The 21,784-nt window shown below is 46.0% G+C and overlaps 1 protein-coding gene across 1 annotated transcript in view; it reads right to left on the reverse strand.

Annotated features, from left to right (window-relative positions):
• TENM4 (teneurin transmembrane protein 4) overlaps positions 1-21,784 on the reverse strand; it is a 2,953,681-nt gene that overhangs the window by 11,013 nt on the left and 2,920,884 nt on the right. Inside the window, exons 42-45 of the mRNA XM_079930721.1 lie at positions 20,096-20,268; positions 9,377-9,612; positions 5,477-5,773; positions 2,400-4,014 (exon numbers count right to left, since the gene is read on the reverse strand). Coding sequence (XP_079786847.1) covers positions 2,400-4,014; positions 5,477-5,773; positions 9,377-9,612; positions 20,096-20,268 — 2,321 coding nt within the window. The remainder of the gene's footprint in view (positions 1-2,399; positions 4,015-5,476; positions 5,774-9,376; positions 9,613-20,095; positions 20,269-21,784) is intronic.

The following is a 21,784-nucleotide window of genomic DNA, read 5'->3' on the forward strand; positions in this document are numbered from 1 at the left end:
CTCTCTGACCCTCACTTTCCGCCTTTGTAAATGGGGTCAGTGGTCCCCGTCGCACAGGCTACAAGTGAGGGTTAAGTATCTGATGGATCAGTGGTGGACATTTTTAAGTTGCCTTCCTAGTGTCCCATTCTGCCTTCTCTCTCTTTCTTTTTGGGGTCTCCATGTATTTTTAGGGACACTGACTCCACCTAAGGGCTTAGCATTGAAGCATGTGACCTAGGCTAAGCCAATCAGTGCATTCTACCTCCCCAGCCATGCTGGTTGGTTCAGGGGTTGTCATGGGACATAAGCCTCTCCAGTATTATAGGCTTAAGACCCTATCCTGTTTTTGGAAAAAAAGATGAGAGGCCTTTTTATTGTTGTCGTTGCTGGATGTGAATGAGGCTGCATGTAGCCCACGTGGAAGCTGAACGGTCACGTTTAGTGAGGATTAGTAGTATCTTGGCTTTTAGTAGTAAAACGGTTTTTTCTTCAGCTACAGTAACCTGCCAAGGCATCTCACAGGAAGTTCATTGGAAGATGAGGCACGGGGCGTGCTTAATGCAGACAGATAGAAGGGAACTGTCCTCTCAGCCGTTTCAGTTTTTCTAGGGCTGGCAGCAAGCCGAGTAGGGTGAACGCTGTGAAACCTTGTTGGGATATTCCTGTGCGTCCACAGGCCCCAAGGATGTTTTCATCGCACCTGCTCACCACTGCGTCCTCTCTTCCTTCCCACTCTTGGGACTCCTGCTCTCGGCATGACCACCTGAATTCTTCCCGGAAAGAAGACTCCTCTAATTCTGTCAGCAGAAACAGCTCCAGACTGGGCCACCCCAGTTTGGGGGCCAGAAAGCCACCACGTCCCTAAGGGGCACTCACGTGGGGCTGTACACATTGCCCTCTCCATACTTTTGTACGTGCGGTCCCCTCTATCTGGATCGCCTTTTTTCCCATTACCTGGCGAATGTCCACTCGTAAGCGGACCTCACGCGCCAGCTGCTCCCTGGGTACAACCAGCTGTGTCTCCTGTGTTTCACTGGCTGTCAGCGCAAGCCTCCGCCGTGGGCCCCTCACACTGGACAGCAGTTGTCTGTCTGGCCTCTTGCGAGGTGAACTCCTGGAGGGTGGGGATCATCTTTCTATCCCCTGTGCCTAAAACAGTGGCTGCACAGAGGGGGCCCTTTCTGAATGAAGGAAACTGCCTTAAGCTAGCGGCAGGAGGATCATGTCACAGGACAAAAGACGGGGAGACGACCACGTTTGCAAGGGGTCGTGCCCAACTTTTGTCCACCACGAACTCTGTTCTATAAAAGGTGCTGGTTTTATCCAGACCTGAATCTCCAGAGCTGCTCTGACTCCTGAGGTCTTCTGTGACTGGGCTGGCAGCGGCTGCTTGCTGGAAGGAGGCTGTTAGAGGCGTTTCTGGCATGCGTGACCTATGGGGCATTTTATACTCAAGTTGGTTTCACGGTAGTGGAGACCAAAGCCCACTTTTAAAATCAGACGGTAAGGGAAAGAGAACCAACATGAACCAGGCACTGTGCTAGGCAGGTTATAAAATGTATCTCATTTCACCCCTGCGACCATCCTATCAGGTAAGTTTTTTTTCTTTTTTCATTTGTCCATCTGTTCTTTGCTCCTTTTTCTCCCTCTTTTCCTACCCTCTTTGAATGATGAATTTAGTCTTCATTTTATCTCCACTATTGACTGATAAGCTGGGCCTCTGCTTTATCTTTTAGTAGTTGCTCTAGGATTTACAATGTGCACATTTAACTTACCAGAGTCAGGGTAGATATTCTAACTTCAATTTACAGATCAGAAAACTGGGATTCAGGGGAAGTTAAATAAATTTTGTGACTGTCATAGCTTAGAAACGATGGATCTTTCACCTAGTTCTGTCTGTTGCCAAAGTCTGAATTTTCCATGACCTCATCCCAAATAAGAGAACTGAATTCTCCTTTTCTTTCTTTCTTTTTTTTTTTTTTGGTCATACCTTCATTCAACTTATCAGGGACTCATAACCAGCCTGATCACTGGGTCAGAAACTCTCAAAGTACATTCCAGGGGATGCATCCAGTGAAATATTAGGGTTTCGTGGTCAAATAAGTTGGAAAAATAGTGGGTAAATATATGAAACAGTTCTCTTTACTACAGGACTTCTCAGAGCCTTTCATAAGCGGAAATGTATCGTGAAAGTTTAAGAACGGTAGTTGCCCTGTCAAATTGATTTGATGCCAAAACCAGTTTTTCCAAAGCGTTTCTCTGAACTGGTGTTTCTTCAAAAATACTTTGGAAAATGCTGCTCTAAAAGGAAGTCAGTATCTCCCATTACCCCATACCAGCTTTCTCAAGGAAGGCTGTCTTTTTAGATGACCAGAGTGATAGGGGTTCCTGCCCTCTGAATAAGCCCCGATCCTCACCTGTCATGAAGCACTTGACGTCCTGAGAGTTACTGACCGGGTTGTTGTTTTTAAACATATAGAGATTAAAAGGCATGATATTGCTGCTACTAAGCTGCTTCCACAGCTCGTGGTCTGGGCTAGTCCAGCGACCAGCCAGCACGTCGTAATCTCGCCGGCCCATGTGGACGAGCTTGGTGAGCGGGTCATACAGGCCACCGTGGTAGCCAATGATGATCTGGAAGTTGGGGTTGGTGTCCATGTAGATCTCCCCGTAGGCCGTGTACAGGATCTGCTTGATCATTAAGCCCGTTCCACTGAAGACGGCAAGAGGGGTCCCGATGTTGTCACAGGCTATGTAGAACTCATCTCCGCCGCTCAGCTCCATGGCAAAGAGGTGTCCTTGCAGGTCGTAGTAGAGGGATGTGATCTCAGAGCTGGAGTGGTTGTACAGGTGGGTGACCTTGGTGGGACTGGTCAGGTCTGCGTAGAAGAACTGAAGGTGGTGGCTCTGGCTGCTCTTGCTGGACACCCGCCGCCCCAGGCCATCGTAACGGTACCTGACGCTCCAGCCACCACCCCGGTTGTAGGCCTTGATGAGCAGGCCCGCTGAGTTGTACTCAAAGACATCACTGCCCCTCTGCCTCAGGAAACCGTCCTCGTCCATCTTGTATTGCACGTCACCCAGCCTGGTGATGCGGTCACGGAGGTCATACCGTAGTGGGGTGAGCCGTGCACTGTTCCCCGGGCTCAGTAAGTGCAGGTTCCCATTGAGGTCATAGCTATATCGCCAGAGTGGTTTGTCATTGATGGAGACCGTCTGCAGCTGGCCGTCGGCGTCGTACTCATAGGAGTAGCGGGTGGTGTTGGCATAGGGTCCCACCTTCAGCTCCTTCTTAACGACTCGCCCCATGTTATCATACTGGACGGTCATCCAGTACATGAGCGAGCGGAAGATCTCGTATTGCACTTCCTTCATCCGGCCGTATGCGTCAAAGTGCTTGGTGTGGGTCATGACCGCCGTGGTGATGATCTGGTTAATGTCATAGTAGATGACACCAAATTTCCCGAACTGCTCCGTCCTGCCCGACACATCGTCATAGCGATAGAGGTCGATGGGCAGCGGGGTCTCATTGATCACGGCCTGCATGCTGGTCACCCGGAAGCTGTTGTCATAGTTGTAGTCAAAGCGGGCGTTGACCATGCCTTCCTCGGTGAAGCGAAAAATCTGGCGGTCGATCAGGGGCCCGATTTGACGGTAGCGGATGGTGCAGGTGAAGCCCTCGTTCTGTAGGTTGATGGTCTTCAGCATGCCGGCGGTCTCGTCGTAGGTGAAGCTCACCTTGGTGGTGTCGTATAGCATCTCGGCTAGCTTGGACAGCTTGCCATACTTGTATATCACCCTGCGGCCGGTGCCCAGGTAGAAGGTGTGGAGGAGGTGCCCGTCCTCAGTGAAGTCCTGGATGACTGAGGCGTTGCCCTCGGGGGGCTGGTAGATGTTCCTGTAGTAACCCACTGAGCGGATGGTCTCCAGCGTCTGCCGGGCTACGTTGGGCATGGTCACAGAAGAGAGGCGGTCGTTCTTGTCAAACTCAAAGATGTACTGCCTCTGGCTGTGGAGAAGTAGCACCATGGACTGCAGGGGAAGGAAAACCGAGAGATGAGAAGAGCATGCTGGGAAGGAAGGGGTGGTCTGTGAGCCCAAGACTTAAAGGAAAAGAATGAAAGGTCAAGGAAGCTGGTGGTTCTCTTAAGTTATGCCCAAACCAGAGCTTTCCAACCAGTACACCCTAGGATATTGCAATGGGGTACAAATGTGCTAAGACAAGAATTTCTCTCTGCCCTTGGCCCTGGCAGGGCCTGGGGCCCCAGAACACTCAGGCCATTTGCCTTCCTATAGTGAGCAGCCTTGTCTGTTTGCCCCTTTGTGGGGTACAAGAATGATGATTTCAGCATGGGACGGGGTTGGGAGCACTGGCCTCAAGTATTTGCAGCAGCCTCTCTTCTGGCTTCCTTGTGCCAGAGTCCTTCTCAGATCAACCTTCCTACTCAAGCAAGAATGATTGTCCTAAAACACAGCCTGACAACGTCTACTGCCTGCTAAACAACGTCCGTTGACTCCCTACGGCCTACAGGATAAAGACACGTCTGAGAAGGACATTTAAGGTTTTGCGTAATTGTTTATGTGGTAACAGGTCATACGTCCACCCCGGGGTGGGGTGGGCTGTGACGGGAATGGGGAAACCTGGTTTCTAATAATGGACTCATTGTGTGGCCCTGGGCAAGTTCTTTCCCTCTGGGTTGGGTTTTTCAGTATGTTGGATGACCTCCAAGGTCTCTCTTAGCACTACCACAAAATGCTGCTCTCGGAGATGTGAACACTGCACAGGGTAGGGGAGACAGATCACAGATCAGTCAGAGCCTAGGCCCTGGACAGGTGACCAGGAGCAAAACATTACGTAAAGATCTGGGTATCAGAACTGGGGCATGAATTACAGACTGTTTCAGGAATAAGTCAGTAGATAAAAGGCCTAAAGCCATCTGGGCATCAAAGTTAGCATTTTCTCTTATTTGGGACCAACTTTTGATTTCAGGCCCTTTCTGATTCTAAGTCCCTGGGATGAACTGAATCCTGACCTGAAGCAGAAGGGACATACTAAGGCCACACCTAGCACTTGAAGCTCAGGATTAAGCACCTCTTGCTTAATACTAATCCCCAGGCTTTTGCCTTGTTCTCTGTGACCAGATCACACCAAGAGCCCTAGACCTGGGAGCAGACCCCTGCCTGGGTCTGGACCCGAAATCCTGCTCTGTAAGTCCAGACAGTGTTTGGGTCTAGCTCCAGCCTATTGGGTGGGACTTTCACATGCTCCTGCCCCAGGACCCCCCACTTACCACCCCATCGCCATAATCCATCCATACACCACCCGGGACCCCCTGGCACGCTGATGTGGATTTTCCTGAACATTTCCTTTTGGAGACCACACGGGTCAGACCCATCCCACCGAGGTCAGCAGGCTGGGCCTGGCCATGGGCTGAGCCACAGTGATGGAGCTGCTATATGGCAAGGCCAGTGACGGAGGGCGACAGACACCTGCCTTCTCTAAGTACGTGTAGCTCCAGGTCTTCCCGTCAGCAAAGATCCTAGATGTGATGCGACCCGCCTGATCGTATTCCATCCTCTCAGACATGATGCCCCTCTGGACTCCAGCAATGTGGCCCCCTGGGGAGTAGGTCACGTTGACACCATTCAGCCTGCTGCTAGGTGACCAGAGGCTGGGCCGCCCGGCCTGGTCATACAGGATGCGGAGGGTGAACTTGCGGTGGTCGTCATAGATCTTCTCTGTGCGTGTCACACGGTCAAAGTCCAGAGACAGGAGGTTCCGGTTGTGAACCTGGGGAAGGGGTAGGCGGAAAGAGAGAGTTAATCTAGACATTGAGAACTTGGTCTGAGAAGCTCCCGAGGAGAGGAGGGAGCGCAGGTCGTGGGTGTCAACAGACAAGGGTTTGGGTCCTGGCTCTGTCCTTGTCAGCTCTGTGAAGTTTCCTTATCTGTAAAATGGGAATAATCATGCCAAGTATATAGGGCTGATGTGAGGATAAAGACAATGCAGATGCTGGGTAAAGAGTAGCAGAAACGATTACATCATTTCCTAATATGATTCTCCTAATGAGGATAGAAAGGCAGATCCTTCTTGACTCCCTCCTGAAAAGGGAGAGGCCACGTGGGCCCAGCAAATCAGTGCCTGACCCCATTTATTATGTGCCAGTGTTTGCACTCGTGTTTGATACCAGGGAGACCACAGTCAGGGACGGGCTCCAGGTCCCATGGCTGGTGAGTGACCGAGTCTGGATTTGACTCTCACCATTGCAACGTGCCAACATATGATGTGTGGTCCTCTTAGCAAGTCCAGCCCTTCTTAGGGCTTTGGACTCCCCGTCCCCTCTGGGGTCTCTCCTGCCCTCTGCCACCACAATTAGGGCTTCTTGGTCACCTCAGTTAGCTCCCAAGACATCTTCTTCTTCCTGGAGGCCCTGGGAGGCAGTGTATGTTTGAGTCTGGGATGGCTTCTCTGACTGGGGGTTGCCAGGAGACACTGTCCTAGGTTTTGGAACATTTTGCTCCTTCCTCTAGACTCAGGAGCCCACTGTATGATCTCTACCTGGGCTGCTAGGTCAGCACACAATTCAGGTTCCTTTCAGAGTCAGAAATACAGGGGTCCCACAGGGGTAGCAGTAAACCAAGGTTTCTCATATTTTAGTTATGAAATATACTTCAGAGGCCTGTTTCTATATTTGAATCCACCCCTTAGGGGCGCCAGTTGTCCCTGAAACACTGCCAGGTACTCTGAAGCTAGAATGCTGGTTCCCTCTAAGTGGTGCTGGGCCTGGTGGGGCATTTGGGCACATTTTCGGACTCTTCCATTAGTTACTGGTTAAGGTTGACAAGTAGGTAAGAAGCCCCAAGAGGAGAGCAGACGATGCAGGACATATGATGCCAACCCGCACATGTGGATTAAGGTAATGAAAGGCCCTCTGGGGCCCTGTGTGGTAGAAAAGGGCTCAAGTCTAGGAATCAGGCCAGGAGTCCAGCCTCAACTCTGTGACCGACTTTTTTCTGTGTGACCTTGGGCCAGTGCCTTTCCCTCTCTGAGTCTCAATTTCTTCCCCTGTGAAACAGCAGGGCTGTTGTGAGGATTGAAGACACCTCAGTAAATTACCTAGCGGAGCGCTGGGCATATAGAAGGTACTGAGTTAATGGCTGCAGTTATTTCCATTAAATGACAGCAGATGATCGCGGTCATTCTCAGAGGAAGTAGAGACATGTGTGTCTCCCCCTTCTCCCCAAACAAATTCTAAAGCCTTGAAAATCAAGATTTATAATGATGGTGCTGAGACGACTTGAGCTGTGAATGGCCTGGTTAAAATAAGGTTGCCTTCCCAGGGGTAATCAAACACAATTGCAGGAGCAAAAACAGTGTGGCAGACAATTGCCATGAAAAATCAGAGGCGTTGGAGGCTGAAGCTGTGCTCTTTGCAGAGAGGGCAGGGGAAGATGTGGGGTCTGCACCGCCAACAGTGATGGGGGCCCTCCCCCCAAGGTGGTACCACCAAGCCAGCCGCCCCCCTCACCTCCTGGAGGGCCCCCAGTGAAGAGGATCTACACCTCTGCTGCAAAATGAATAAAATTGAATTAAGCAGCTCACTGGGGAACCACCTAATGCCTCCTGTGCTCAGCAGTGGCGGCAATGAGATTACTTTACATCTTTCTTTCTTAAAAAAAGTTCCCAGTTGTATTAAAAATGAGCTCCATTATGGGGAGGTGCACCCGGCTAACATTCTAATTCCACATGCCGCCACTGTGGGTGGCCATTTATTTTGGGAGGACTCGGAGATGCGGCCGCCTGACTGGATTGTCATTCATCTCAGGCTAGGAGAGGGACCAGTTAGTGCCTGGGAAACTTTTGGTCCAGTTTACACGGCAGAGAGGAAATCCTAATAGCACTAATTACTGCCATTTATTGAGTACCTGGGGTCTTCCAGCGCTGGGCTAGGTGCTTCAAATGTATCATCTGGTTTCTGCAGAGGAATCTGAGGCTCAGAGGAGCGGCTCAGGGCTACACATGTGGCCCAGGCAGGGATAAACCCTGGTCACTTAGCTCACTGCCTCAGCTCACTGCCTCAGATGTGTATGAAGGGCTCCTGGAGAATTCACACAGGGGGCTTAGTGAGGCCATGGATGGTGTCCCACAGAGAACAAAGAAAGCTAGGCCTTCTCTGGGGAGCCCGTGGAAGGCTGTTTCCCACATTAGATAGTTGCTTGAGTTCTTGACTGTTGAGGAACACAGGAAACCTTGTTGTCTGGGCTCTAGTTGTGTGACATTGAATAAGTAACCTACTGTTTCTGTATCTGTTGTGAGAATGACACTATGAGACAGGGTGCCTATTTCTAGTCATTACTGCTGCCCAGCTGTGTGAATCAGGAAAAATTCCTTTTCTCTCTGGACCTTGGTTATCCCATGCATGAGTCAGGGGCTGAAGTGAACTTTCTTTGTGAGAAAGGGCGGGGGGCTCAAGACAGCGCTGGCCGTGTTGCATGAGGATGCTTCTGTGGCTTTTAGGAGTCAGGGGCATGTGGCTCAGTCCTGTGGTACCCTGCAGCTCAGCAAGTCTCCATGGAGCACCTGTGGTCTGCAAGGCACTGTGCTGAAAGCCAGGTCTGGGTCCTCTGTTTTCACTCTCCCCATTGCCTTCCTTTCTGAAGTTGGAGGGAAAAGAAGCTGGGCAATCTGGCCCCGGGGCAGAGGCCACACTATAGAGACATGGGAGTCAGGCAGAAAAAGGGCTGGTTCAGGGCATCCACACACTGAGAAGTGCTCTGAGATGCCACACTGTAGATGCCAACCCCCTGGCAGTGACAGCTACGGTGGGGTCGTTCTGCTGTCTTAGGAAGGATAACTCTGCCTGGAAGGAGAATGTGGCTTAGGTTCCAAAGAGCTAAACTGACTCTTGGTACATGTTAGCAACAGTAGTAACAATAACAGTAATAAGAATAACAACAAAAGGACAACTAGAATAGGTATTACTGACCACTTATTATGTGCCAGACTCTGTATAGGGCACTCTATGTATTATTTCTAATCCTTGTAGCCACTTGTAAATTGGTTTGATCTCCCCCATTTTACGGATAATGAAATTGAGGCTTTACGAGATTGCGGATCTGCCCAAATTCACAGGGAATAACAGAAGCCGGAAGCCTGACTAACATCAAAGCCAGTGATCCTTTCACTAGCACAACTGAAGAGATACACGAGCCTCTTGTTGTGGGTAGTCGCTTAATTTACTTTCCCCTTTGCAGATGAAGAAACTGAAGCCCAGGAACACCTTCTCCCCGGGACGGTTTCAAGAAGAGTCCAGTTCTCAGATGCCTCCTCCTTCTTTCCCCCCCAGGATCCAACCACCCCCAGGGGCTGAGACCTGCTGGAGGCCTTGCTCACCCGAAGCCGGCGCCCGAAGACGGTGACCTGGCCGCGAGCCTGCTCCTTGCGCTGCCGCCACTCCACCAGGTTGAGGCCGTTGTCGATGGGCAGCGTGACGTTCCGCTTGCCCACTGTGGGGTTGACGGTCCCGGCCAGCAGGTGGGGCTCCGTCTGCAGGGCCACCTCCATGCCGTTGGCCAACAGCAGCCGCAGGGAGCCGTCGGCCCCGATGTAGTAGCTGTTGCGGACCTGGTCTGAGGGAGACAAGAGGGATGGACTCTGCTCAGGAGGGTGGAGGACGGAGGGAGGTGTGTGTACAGCAGAGGCAGTGGTGTGGTGTTTAAATGTGTTTATGTTTCTGACTACAGAAACAAAACACTGTCATTGAAGAAAACCAGGAAAATACATGGAGGTCCATGAGTTCAATACCCAAAGGAAACCACTGTAAATATTTTGGTATATTCCTAGATTTTAGGGTATTTCTGAATACATGTACAGTTAAAAATGGTTGCTTACGGAGGTTTTTCACTGATCATTGTATTATATCGTTGAATATCTCCATAAATGTTTTTCTTAATGACTGCATGTTATTCCATTGCCTGGAAATACCAGAATTTATTTAACCAGCCCTCAAAGAGATATTCTGATTATTTCCAGCTATGCATAATTACAGGTAACACTGCAGATAAATACATTCTAAACATTACGCTAAGTGAAAGAAGGCAGACTCGAAAGGCCAGATATTGTACGCATCAGTACATGTATATGAAATGCCCAGGACAGGCCAACTCACAGAGACAGAAAGTAGATTAGTGAGGGAAAGGGAGAACGGGGTGTGGTTGCTAATGGGTACGGGGTTTCTTTTGGGGGCTGATAAAAAATTTCTGGAATTAGTGGTAACGGTTGTACAACTTTGTAGATATGCTAAAAACTGCTGAATTATACTCTTTAATAGGGTGGATGTTATAGTATGTGAATTATATCTTTCTTAAAAATATACATTTTGGATAAATCAATGTCTTCATTTGGGGTTATTTAATCAAGACAGACTCCTAAATGTAGGATTACTAGAGCACAGGGTTGAACATTTTTAAGCCTCTCCCACTAGGGTAATAACACTCTTTGCAACAAGGTGAAAAATACGTACAATATGTGTATCAGTGACAGAATGCCAAATATATATATATATATGTTTTAAATTGCTGTTGTATATACATATATGTGTGTATATGTCATATATGTGTATATGACAATGATTTAAAAACAGGCTTGAGTTTGAAATTTTAAATCTGATTAAAACATTTTGGTTAGGATCTTTTAGTTAACAGAACCTTCTGGAGAAAAAGTAAATTTCAGCTGTAAAATGCACACTGTGTTCTTTTCTAAACACGGAAACATGTGCGTTTGCGCCGCAGTCACCTGCCTCTTGCCCTTCCTTGCTGTTGCTTCTCCTGCACTGCCCCTATGCTTAGTAAGTGCTAGCCCAAGCCCTTCCTTCAAGACTCTGCTTAAACGTCATCTCTTCCCAGAAGCTTCCCTTGTTCCCCTGGTTGGAACAAATGCCTCCCCCTCCCTTAGCCTCTTTATTGGTCTCATTAGTGGTCCTGCAGCTGAGGGGTAGGGGGGTTCACCACTCTGTGAGTGAATGAATTCTCAAATACCTAAGTGCCTACCGTGAAAGGCACTATTGCAGAGATTAAGAGCGTGGACTCTGGAGCCAGGCTGCCTGGGTTCAAGTCCCAGCTCTGCTGCTCTCTTCCTGCAAGACCTTGGGCAAATTCCTTAAGCTCTCATGCCTCTGTTTCTTCATCTGTACACTGGGGATACTAATTGTACTGTTACCTCACAAGAGTAAGCAGGAAGATGAATATGAAGAGCTGAGAGCAGTACTGCACATCTAGTGCGTGTTACGTAAATGTTAGCTATTACTAGTTGTGTGTGCCTGGCACTGTGCTGGTCACTGTCACATCTATCTCTAGTCATCTCTCCTCTATCTTCACCGCCCCATTTCACACGCCTGTCAGAGTGAACTTTTCTAGTACCGATCGTGGTCCTTCAATGGGTCCCCCTTACTTTTAGATCAGTGCTTAACAGAATGTTTTCTAGAGCGTATTTGTCTGGGTCCAAATACCCTACTAGTTGGGTGACTTTGGATAAGCTACTTAACCTCTCAATGCCTATTATCTTCATCTGGAAAATGGAGATATTAATAATATCTCAGAAGGTTGTTGTGAGGATTAAAAAGGATGATGAATGTAAAACACTAAAAATATACTTCATACTAAGTGCTCAAAATATTAGCTATCATTATTATTATTGCATGTGCTCAGTAAAGATTTGCTGGATGGAACTAGATATATACTAGGCTATGTCAAGCAATAAGGATGTGGTTTTTGTAGGTAACCCTCACTGAATCTTCCCTGCTAGGATGGCATCAGATCAGCCTCTCTCTCTCCCACACCCCTGCCCCCATCTTTCTCCCTTTCTCTCTCGCGCACGCAGAATTCTACAATCTGCCTCAAACTTGCTATGCATCATTCACTGACAATCTGTATTTTACTTCCTTTGAACAGTGAAAAGGCCGGTGTCAATTTATCTTCTGAAGCTGCTCCTTGCTGAATCTACATAATGTCCTTTAATGGTGACTTTGGATGGAGCAGCATCTGTCGAGGCCCATCTCAAACGATCCCCGTTTAATGGGAGCTGTGACTTCCCAAGGCTGTTGTTCATTAGTAGCTACTTCTTATTGCTTCCCATAGTTCAGACGTAAGATGAAACCAAAAGAGCTTTTCACGAAGACGCTACTGAGGTGGCTGCAAAACTGAGGATCTGAGCCTGGTACGAAAGGAGAGCTTGGCACAGGTCCCAAAGGAGAAAAAGAGGTACCACGTTTCCTGGATACTGAGACGTACTTTTCCTTTTCACGTTTTAGTGTTTCTGAAATTGGAATGTGTCTTAAGCCCTTGTATGGATTTTGAGCAGTGTCTCTCCCCACCCCCCCCACCTGAAAAGTTATTAAATCGATGGTACATTTTAAAACTGAGGAGATGTGGCACTTCTGAATTTAAAAAGTTGTCTAAATATTGGAAGGCCTGCATTAACTTTTGAGAAAAATGCTGAAAGCCGGCTTAGACGTATGGAGCAGAGGAGAAAATTCTTAACCACAGGGAAGAAAACAGGCTTGAAGGATACGATGTCTGCATGTCATCAGCTGCACTGCTGTTCTTGGTCAGGCAGAACCCTGGCTGGTTTGGAACTGGTACCTTTTCTTGCCAATAACCCAGCCAGAGCATAAACACCTACGGTCTGTCTCAACCCATCGCTAAAGGTGCTTGGTGGGGAAGGAATTCCAGGGCTTGATTTCTCTTTCTTTGACTGAGAACTGCTATTGTCCTTTGAGCTTTGGTAAAGAAACAGGACCACATTTGGGAAGAAAAATGGTTGTGAAAATATATGGTTATTTTCTTCCGGTGAATCAAAATGCCTGTTAATTAATTAATCCAACAAGTACTTTCTAAGCAATACTATGTGCCTGGCCCATGCTGGTCACTCTATGTATATTGTCTAAAGAAACTGTCTGAGAGGAGATTGGTTCAAGATGGTGGAGTAGAAGGACGTGTTCTCACTCCCTCTTGCGAGAGCACTGGAATCACAACTAACTGCTGAACAATCATCGACAGGAAGACACTGGAACTCACCAAAAAAGATACACCACATCCAAAGACAAAGGAGAAGCCGCAATGAGACAGTAGGAGGGGCGCAATCACAACAAAATCAAATCCCATAACTGCTGGGTGGGTGACTCACAAACTGGAGAATAATTATACCACAGAAGGCCACCCACTGGAGTGAAGGTTCTGAGCCCCACATCAGGCTTCCCAACCTGGGGGTCCAGCAACGGGAGGAGGAATTCCTAGAGAATCAGACTTTGAAGGCTAGAGGGATTTGATTGCAGGACTTTGACAGGACTGGTGGAAAGAGAGACTGCACTCTCGGAGGGCACACACAAAGTAGTGTGTGCATCGGGACCCAGGGGAAGGAGCAGTGACTCCACAGGAGACTGAACCAGACCTACCTGCTAGTGTTGGAGGGTCTCCTGCAGGGGCGGTGGGTGGCTGTGTCTCACCGTGAGTACAAGGACACTGGCAGCAGAAGTTCTGGGAAGTACTCCTTGGTGTGAGTCCTCCCAGAGTCCGCCACTGGTCCCACCAAAGAACCCAGGAAGGCTCCAGTGTTGGGTTGCTTCAGGACAAACAACCAACAGGGAGGGAACCCAGCCCCACCCCTAAGCAGTCTAGCGATTAAAGTTTTACTGAGCTCTGCCCACCAGAGCAACACCCAGCTCTACCCACCACCAGTCCCTCCCATCAGGAAACTTGCACAAGCCTCTTAGACAGCCTCATCCACCAGAGGGCAGACAGCAGAAGCAAGAACTACAATCCTGCAGCCTGTGGAATAAAAACCACAGTCACAGAAAGATAGACAAGATGAAAAGGCAAAGGGCTATGTACCAGATGAAGGAACAAGATAAAACCCCAGAAAAACAACTAAATGAAGTAGAGATAGGCAACCTTCCAGAAAAAGAATTCAGAATAATGATAGTGAAGATGATCCAGGACCTCAGAAAAAGAATGGAGGCATAGATCGAGAAGATGCAAGGAATGTTTAACAAAGACCTAGAAGAATTAAAGAACAAACAAACAGAGATGAACAATACAATAACTGAAATGAAAAATACACTATAAGGAATCAATAGCAGAATAACTGAGGCAGAAAAATGGATAAGTGACCTGGAAGAGAGAATGGTGGAATTCACTGCTGCAGAACAGAATAAGGAAAAAAGAATGAAAAGAAATGAAGACACCCTAAGAGACCTCTGGGACAACATTAAACGCAACAACATTCCCATTATAGGGGTCCCAGAAGGAGGAGAGAGAGAAAGGACCCGAGACAATATTTGAAGAGACTATAGTCGAAAACATCCCTGACATGGGAAAGGAAATAGATGCCCAAGTCCAGGAAGCGCAGAGAGTCCCATACAGGATAAACCCAAGGAGAAACACGCCGAGACACACAGTAATCAAACTGGCAAAAATTAAGGACAAAGAAAAATTATTGACAGCAGCAAGGGAAAAATGACAAATAACATAAAAGGGAACTCCCATAAGGTTAACAGCTGATTTCTCAGCAGAAACTCTACAAGCCAGAAGGGAGTGGCATGACATATTTAAAGTGATGAAAGGCAAAAACCTACAACCAAGATTACTCTACCCAGCAAGGATCTCATTCAGATTCGACGGAGAAACCAAAAGTTTTACAGACAAGCAAAAGCTAAAAGAATTCAGCACCACCAAACCAGCTCTACAACAAATGCTAAAGGAACTTCTCTAAGTGGGAAACACAAGAGAAGAAAAGGACCTACAAAAACAAACGAAAACAATTAAGAAAACGGTAATAGGAACATACATATCGATAATTACCTTAAACGTGAATGGATTAAATGCTCCAACCAAAAGACACAAACTCACTGAATGGATACAAAAACAAGACCCATAAATATGCTGTCTACAAGAGACCCACTTCAGACCTAGGAACACATACAGACTGAAAGTGAGGGTATGGAAAAAGATATTCCATGCAAATGGAAATCAAAAGAAAGATGGAATAGCAATACTCATATCAGATAAAATAGACTTTAAAATAAAGAATGTTACAAGAGACAAGGAAGGACACTACATAATGATCAAGGGATCAATCCAAGAAGATATAACAATTATAAATATATATGCACCCAACATAGGAGCATCTCAATACATAAGGCAACTGCTAACAGCTCTAAAAGGGGAACTTGACAGTAACACAATAATACTGGGAGACCTCACTTACACCAATGGACAGATCATCCAAACAGAAAATTAATAAGGAAACACAAGCTTTAAATGATGCAATAGACCAGATAGATTTAATTGATATTTATAGGACATTCCATCCAAAAACAGCAGATTACACTTTCTTCTCAAGTGTGCACGGAACATTCTCCAGGATAGATCACATCTTGGGTCACAAATCAAGCCCTGGTAAATTTAAGAAAATTGAAATCATATCAAGCATCTTCTCTGACCACAATGCTATGAGATTAGAAATCAATTAAAGGGGAAAAAACCCATAAAAAACAAAAGCACATGGAGGCTAAACAATACGTTACTAAATAACCAAGAGATCACTGAAGAAATCAAAAAAATACCTAGAGACAAATGAAAATGAAAACACGACAATCAAAAACCTATGTGAGGGCTTCCCTGGTGGCGCAGTGGTTGAGAGTCCGCCTGCCGATGCAGGGGACGCAGGTTTGTTCCCTGGTCTGGGAAGATCCCACATGCCGCGGAGCGGCTGGGCCCGTGAGCCATGGCCGCTGAGCCTGCGTGTCCGGAGACTGTGCTCCGCAACGGGAGAGGCCACAACAGTGAGAGGCCCGCGTATCACAAAAAAAAAAAAAAAAAAAAAAAACCTATGTGATGAGGCAAAAGCAGTTCTAAGAGGAAAGTTTATAGCAATAAATCCTACCTCAAGAAACAACAAACATCTCAAATAAACAATCTAACCTTACACCTAAAGGAACTAGAGAAAGAAGAACAAACAAAACCCAAAATTAGTAGAAGGAAAGAAATCATAGAGATCACAGCAGAAATAAATGAAATAGAAACAAAGAAAACAATAGCAAAGATCAATAAAACTAAAAGCTGATTCTTTGAGAAGATAATCAAAATTGATTAACCATTAGCCAGACTCATCAAGAAAAACAGGGAGAGGACTCAAATCTATAAAATTAGAAATGAAAAAGGAGAAGTTACAGCAGACACCGCAGAAATACAAAGCATCCTAAGAGACTACTACAAGCAACTCTATGCCAATAAAATGGACAACCTGGAAGAAATGGAGAAATTCTTAGAAAGGTATAACCTTCCAAGACTGAACCAGGAAGAAATAGAAAACATGAACAGACAAATCACAAGTAATGAAATTGAAACTGTGATTAAAAATCTTCCAACAAACAAAAGTCCAGGACCAGACGGCTTCACAGGTGAATTCTATCAAACATTTAGAGAAGAGCTACCCATCCTTCTCAAACTCTTCCAAAAAACTGCAGAGGAAGGATCACTCCCAAACTCATTCTATGAGGCCACCATCAACCTGATACCAAACCAGACAGAGATACTACAAAAAAAGAAAATTACAGACCAATATCACTCATGAATATAGATGCAAAAATCCCCAACAAAATACTAGCAAACAGAATCCAGCAGCACATTAAAAGGATCATACACCATGATCAAGTGGGATTTATCCCAGGGATGCAAGGATTCTTCAATATACGCAAATCAGTCAATGTGATACACCATGTTAACAAATTGAAGAAGTAAAACCATATGATCATCTCAGTAGATGCAGAAAAAGCTATCGACAAAATTCAACACCGATTTATGATAAAAACTCTTCAGAAAGTGGGCATAGAGGGAAACTACCTCAACATAATAAAGGCCATATACGACAAACCCACAGCAAACATCATTCTCAATGATGAAAAACTGAAAGCATTTCCTCTAAGATCAGGAACAAGACAAGTATGTCCACTCTCACCACTATTATTCAACATAGTTTTGGAAGTCCTAGCCACAGCAATCAGAGAAGAAAAAGAAATAAAAGGAATACAAACTGGAAAAAAAGAAGTAAAACTGTCACTGTTTGCAGATGACATGATACTATACATAGAGAATCCTAAAGATGCCACCAGAAAACTACTAGAGCTAGTCAGTGAATTTGGTAAAGTTGCAGGATACAAAATTAATGCACAGACATCTCTTGCATTCTTATACACTATGATGAAAAATCTGAAAGAGAAATGAAAGAAACACTCCCATTTACCATTGCAACAAAAATAATAAAATACCTAGGAATAAACCTACCTAGGGAGACAAAAGACCTGTATGCAGAAAACGGTAAGACACTGATGAAAGAAATTAAAGGTGATACAAACAGATGAAGAGATATGCCACGTTCTTGGATTGGAAGAATGAACATTGTGAAAATGACTACACTACCCAAAGCAATCTACAGATTCAATGCAATTCCTATCAAATTACCAATGGCATTTTTTATAGAACTAGAACAAAAAAATCTCAAAATTTGTATGGAGACACAAAAGACCCCAAATAGCCAAAGCGGTCTTGAGGGAAAAAACTGGAGCCGGAGGAATCAGGCTCCCTGACTTCAGACTATACTACAAAGCTACAGTCATCAAGACAATATGGTACTGGCACAAAAACAGAATTACAGATCAGTGCAACAAGATAGAAAGCCCAGAGATAAACCCATGCACCTATATGGTCAACTAATCTATGACAAAGCAGGCAAGGATATGTAATGGAGAAAAGACAGTCTCCTCAATAAGTGGTGCTGAGAAAACTGGACAGCTACATGTAAAAGAATGAAATTAGAACACTCCCTAACACCATACACAAAAGTAAACTCAAAATGGATTAGAGACCTAAATGTAAGACTGGACACTATAAAACTCTTAGAGGAAAAAAAAGGAAGAACACTCTTTAACATAAATCACAGCAAGATCTTTTTTGATCTGCCTCCTAGAGTAATGGAAATAAAAACAAAAATAAACAAAGGTGACCTAAGGAAACTTAAAAGCTTTTGCATAGCAAAGGAAACTATAAACAAGACGAAAGGACAACCCTCGGAATGAGAGAAATTATTTGCAAGTGAATCAACGGACAAAGGATTAATCTCCAAAACATATAAACAGCCCATGCAGCTCAATATTAAAAAAACAAACAACCCAATCCAAAAATGGGCAGAAGACCTAAATAGACATTTCTCCAAAGAAGACATACAGATGGCCAAGAAGCACATGAAAATCTGCTCAACATCACTAATTATTAGAGAAATGCAAATCTAAACTACAATGAGATACCACCTCACACCAGTTAGAATGGGCATCATCAGAAAATCTACAAACAACAAATGCTGGAGAGGGTGTGGACAAAAGAGAACCCTCTTGCACTGTTGGTGGGAATCTAAATTGATACAGCCACTATGGAGAACAGTATGGAAGTTCCTTAAAAAACTAAAAATAGAATTACCATATGACCCAGCAATCCCACTACTGGGCATATACCCAGAGAAAACCATAAGTCAAAAAGACACATGCCCCCAATGTTCGTTGAAGCACTATTTACAATAGCCAGGACATGGGAGCAACCTAAATGCCCATCGACTGTCAAATGGATAAAGATGTGGTACATATGTACAATGGAATATTACTCAGCCATAAAAAAGGAACAAAATTGGGTCATTTGTAGAGACGTGGATGGATCTAGAGACTGTCATACAGAGTGAAATAAGTCAGAAAGAGAAAAACAAATATCGTATATTAACACATATATGTGGAACATAGAAAAATGGTACAGATGAACTAGTCTGCAGGCAGAAATAGAGACACAGATGTAGAGAACAAACGTATGGATACCAAGGGGGAAAAGTGGCGGGCGGGGGTAGGGGTGGTGGTGTGATGAATTGGGAGATTGGGATTGACATGTCTACACTAATATGTATAAAGTGGGTAACTAATAAGAACCTGTTGTATAAAAAAATAAAATAAAATTCAAAAAAAATTGGAAATTGAAAGAGTAAAAAAAAATAAAAGAAAGAAATTGTCTGAGCAAACCTAGGAAGCAGGAATTGTAATTCAGCCCCATTTCCCAGACCCAGAAACTGAGGATCGGAGAAGAGTGACTCCACCCAATTCACACAGGTTGGAGCTGGTATAGCAGGCACAGGGGTCCCAGTGTGTCTGCCCTAGAACTGCTGCTCTTTGCACTGCCCTGCACCATTCAATGTGGCTTCAACTTGCTTTCTTTTCCCAGAGTACAAACTTGAGGGCCATGGTGATGGGGTGGCAGAGTTAGGACTAGAATTTGGGACTCTGAATCCCAGGCCAAGGCTGTTTTTACTACTTTATGTCAAAGCTTTTGGGAGTATGGAAAGCTATCTGGAGGCTGGGAAAAAACATCAAGCAAGGCTTTCCCTAGTGATGGCTTCTTTTTTCTCATGCTTACTAAGTTCAACAAAGCTGCAAGGTCCATTCTGGGTCACCAGGGACCATGAGAACAACTGAGGCAGACAGTTCACAGCGAGGTTTCATCCTCGTGATTTATCTGAAGCTAAAAGCTCAACTTATATCAGGGATTATTTGATGGACACAGAGAAGGGGCTCTTCTTTATAGAATCCTAGGAGAGTAACAAAGCGCTCTCACCTGAGATTCAGGGAGGCCTTCTCCACGCCCAAATCCCTTTCATAATTAGGTGTAATTATTCTTGTCCCTTGTCCTCATCTGCACCAGAGTGAGAGTCAGTCTTTAATCCGGGAGCCATTAGAATGGCAGGATAGCGAGGTCACCTGGATTAGCAGCTAATGGATTCTCTACCCTTTGTTCTGCTGATAATGGAATGAGACAATGAAATATTACTCTGAAGCTTGAGGGAGAGAATTTACAGGGCTCAGCCTGGTGTGTTTTGCAAATTAGGTGGCAACACAGAGAGAAACCAGTTGTTATGCTTTTCTGTTCTTGGGCAGCTGCAGTAGCAGCTTGTTTCTTGTGTCTTCCTCTTTCAAAGGGGTCTCCCCACCCCATGGTCTCCAAGACCCCAACCCCCCACCTGGCTTACCTTGCAGCAGTGTGTAGAAGGCACCTGAGGCAGACAGGTTGGTGGTTATGGTGACATCGTCCTTGCTGGATGTCTCTACCCGGACATGCACTGAGCTGTCTGTATCACTTCGGAAACTGCTCACCTGGCCAGTAGGGAAGGTCACATTGGTCAGGCGCCCAAAGCTGTCGTACCTGAAATCCAAGGGGTGGCTCTGAGTAACAGAAATATAATTGTGCCATTGCTGGAACTTGGCAAGTTCTACCTTATGCCATGGTTTTGCATGTTCTGCTTTTCTTTCTGGTCAGATACATTTCCACGTCTCCTGCATCTCCTTGGACACCACTCCACCCGCTGATATTCAACTGTAGGCAAACAACTTACCTCTCTGAATCTTGCTTTCCTAATTCCGTAGAGTGGAGATGATAACCCCTGCCCTACCCACCACCCAGGATTCCTGTGAGCAAGATGTGGAAGTGCCCTGTCACTATGTCACCCACGAAGGGTGAGATGATGGTGCCCATATGAGACCCAGAGTCTTAGAGCTGGGTGACTCCCAGAGGCGAGCAGTCAAACTGCTTGCTTGAATACTGGCTCAACCGCCGCCCGCACCCCCCTCCCCGCCCCCAGGAACTGTAGGTTTCTTCTGAGCAGCACTGGAGATAACCCTAACCCTAATCCAGGAAGCTACAGATCCTGGGAAAAGGGGACTTTGAATTCCAACCAGGATTCTGCTGCCACATAAGCAGGCTAGACAGATGGGCTCTAGCAACCCCTTCACATCTAGGTTTCTTCACATCTGGCACGAGGCAGCTACGTATCTGTGGCGCTCAACACTCACAGCTTCACTCTGGGGTGGTCTTTCTGACGCATCCTAATTGAATCTTAATTCTCCTTCCCATTCTCCTGATGAGACTAAAAGAAATACCTGAAATTATTCACCACCTACACTATGGCGTTCATACTGTTCAGGTATGGTGCTAGTCGTACAATGCTCAGGCATTCTTTCATTTAATCTTCACAACTAGTCTAAAAGGTACATATTAGCTCCTTTTTGGAGGAGGCTCAGGAAAGTGAGGTCACCTGCTCCAGGTCACACAGCTAAGTGTGGTAGAGTCGAAATTCAAACTCAGCTCTGTCTGCTTCCAAGCCACCGCTTGATGCTCCGTCTTCAGGGAGCATTTCCGTACTGTCTATTTGCAAGTGTCCATCACGTGTGCTCTCTTACCTGCTGCAGAGTAACTGGGAGAGAGCGGGGAGCGGGCTACTGACATTTCCTAATTACGGGAGGCTGACGTGTAAAAAGGTAGGTTTTAAAGAGCTTTTTTGCCCCTGCGTGCGAATGGGGAAAAAGTTCTTCGTCCAGACGCCAGTATTTCTGACTTCTACTCAGGCTCGAGCTTATAGCGTGGGTTCAGCTGTATACGTCTCCCTCATGTACTCTGGGTCTCCCACTGGGCTTTTTTTCCTGCTTGGCTTTTAATACTGGGGTAAAGCTGTCCTCTTGGCCCCTGAGGGTTTTAATCATGGTGAAATGAAAGGCCTGAAAGTTCAAGTCCATCCTTGCTCTTCTTGTGATGCCTTCGGCTGGGCCTGGCTTCCTGATGGGACGCTGGGGTCCCACAGCTTCTATGGTTTCAGGTGAGACTTGGTAGGTGAGACTAGGCAGGCCTCTGCTGAGCAGTTTTCTGTTCAAGGTCAGATTTGAAT

This window comes from Stenella coeruleoalba, assembly GCF_951394435.1.
Source record: "Stenella coeruleoalba genome assembly, chromosome: 8".
Classification (NCBI taxonomy): domain Eukaryota; kingdom Metazoa; phylum Chordata; class Mammalia; order Artiodactyla; family Delphinidae; genus Stenella; species Stenella coeruleoalba.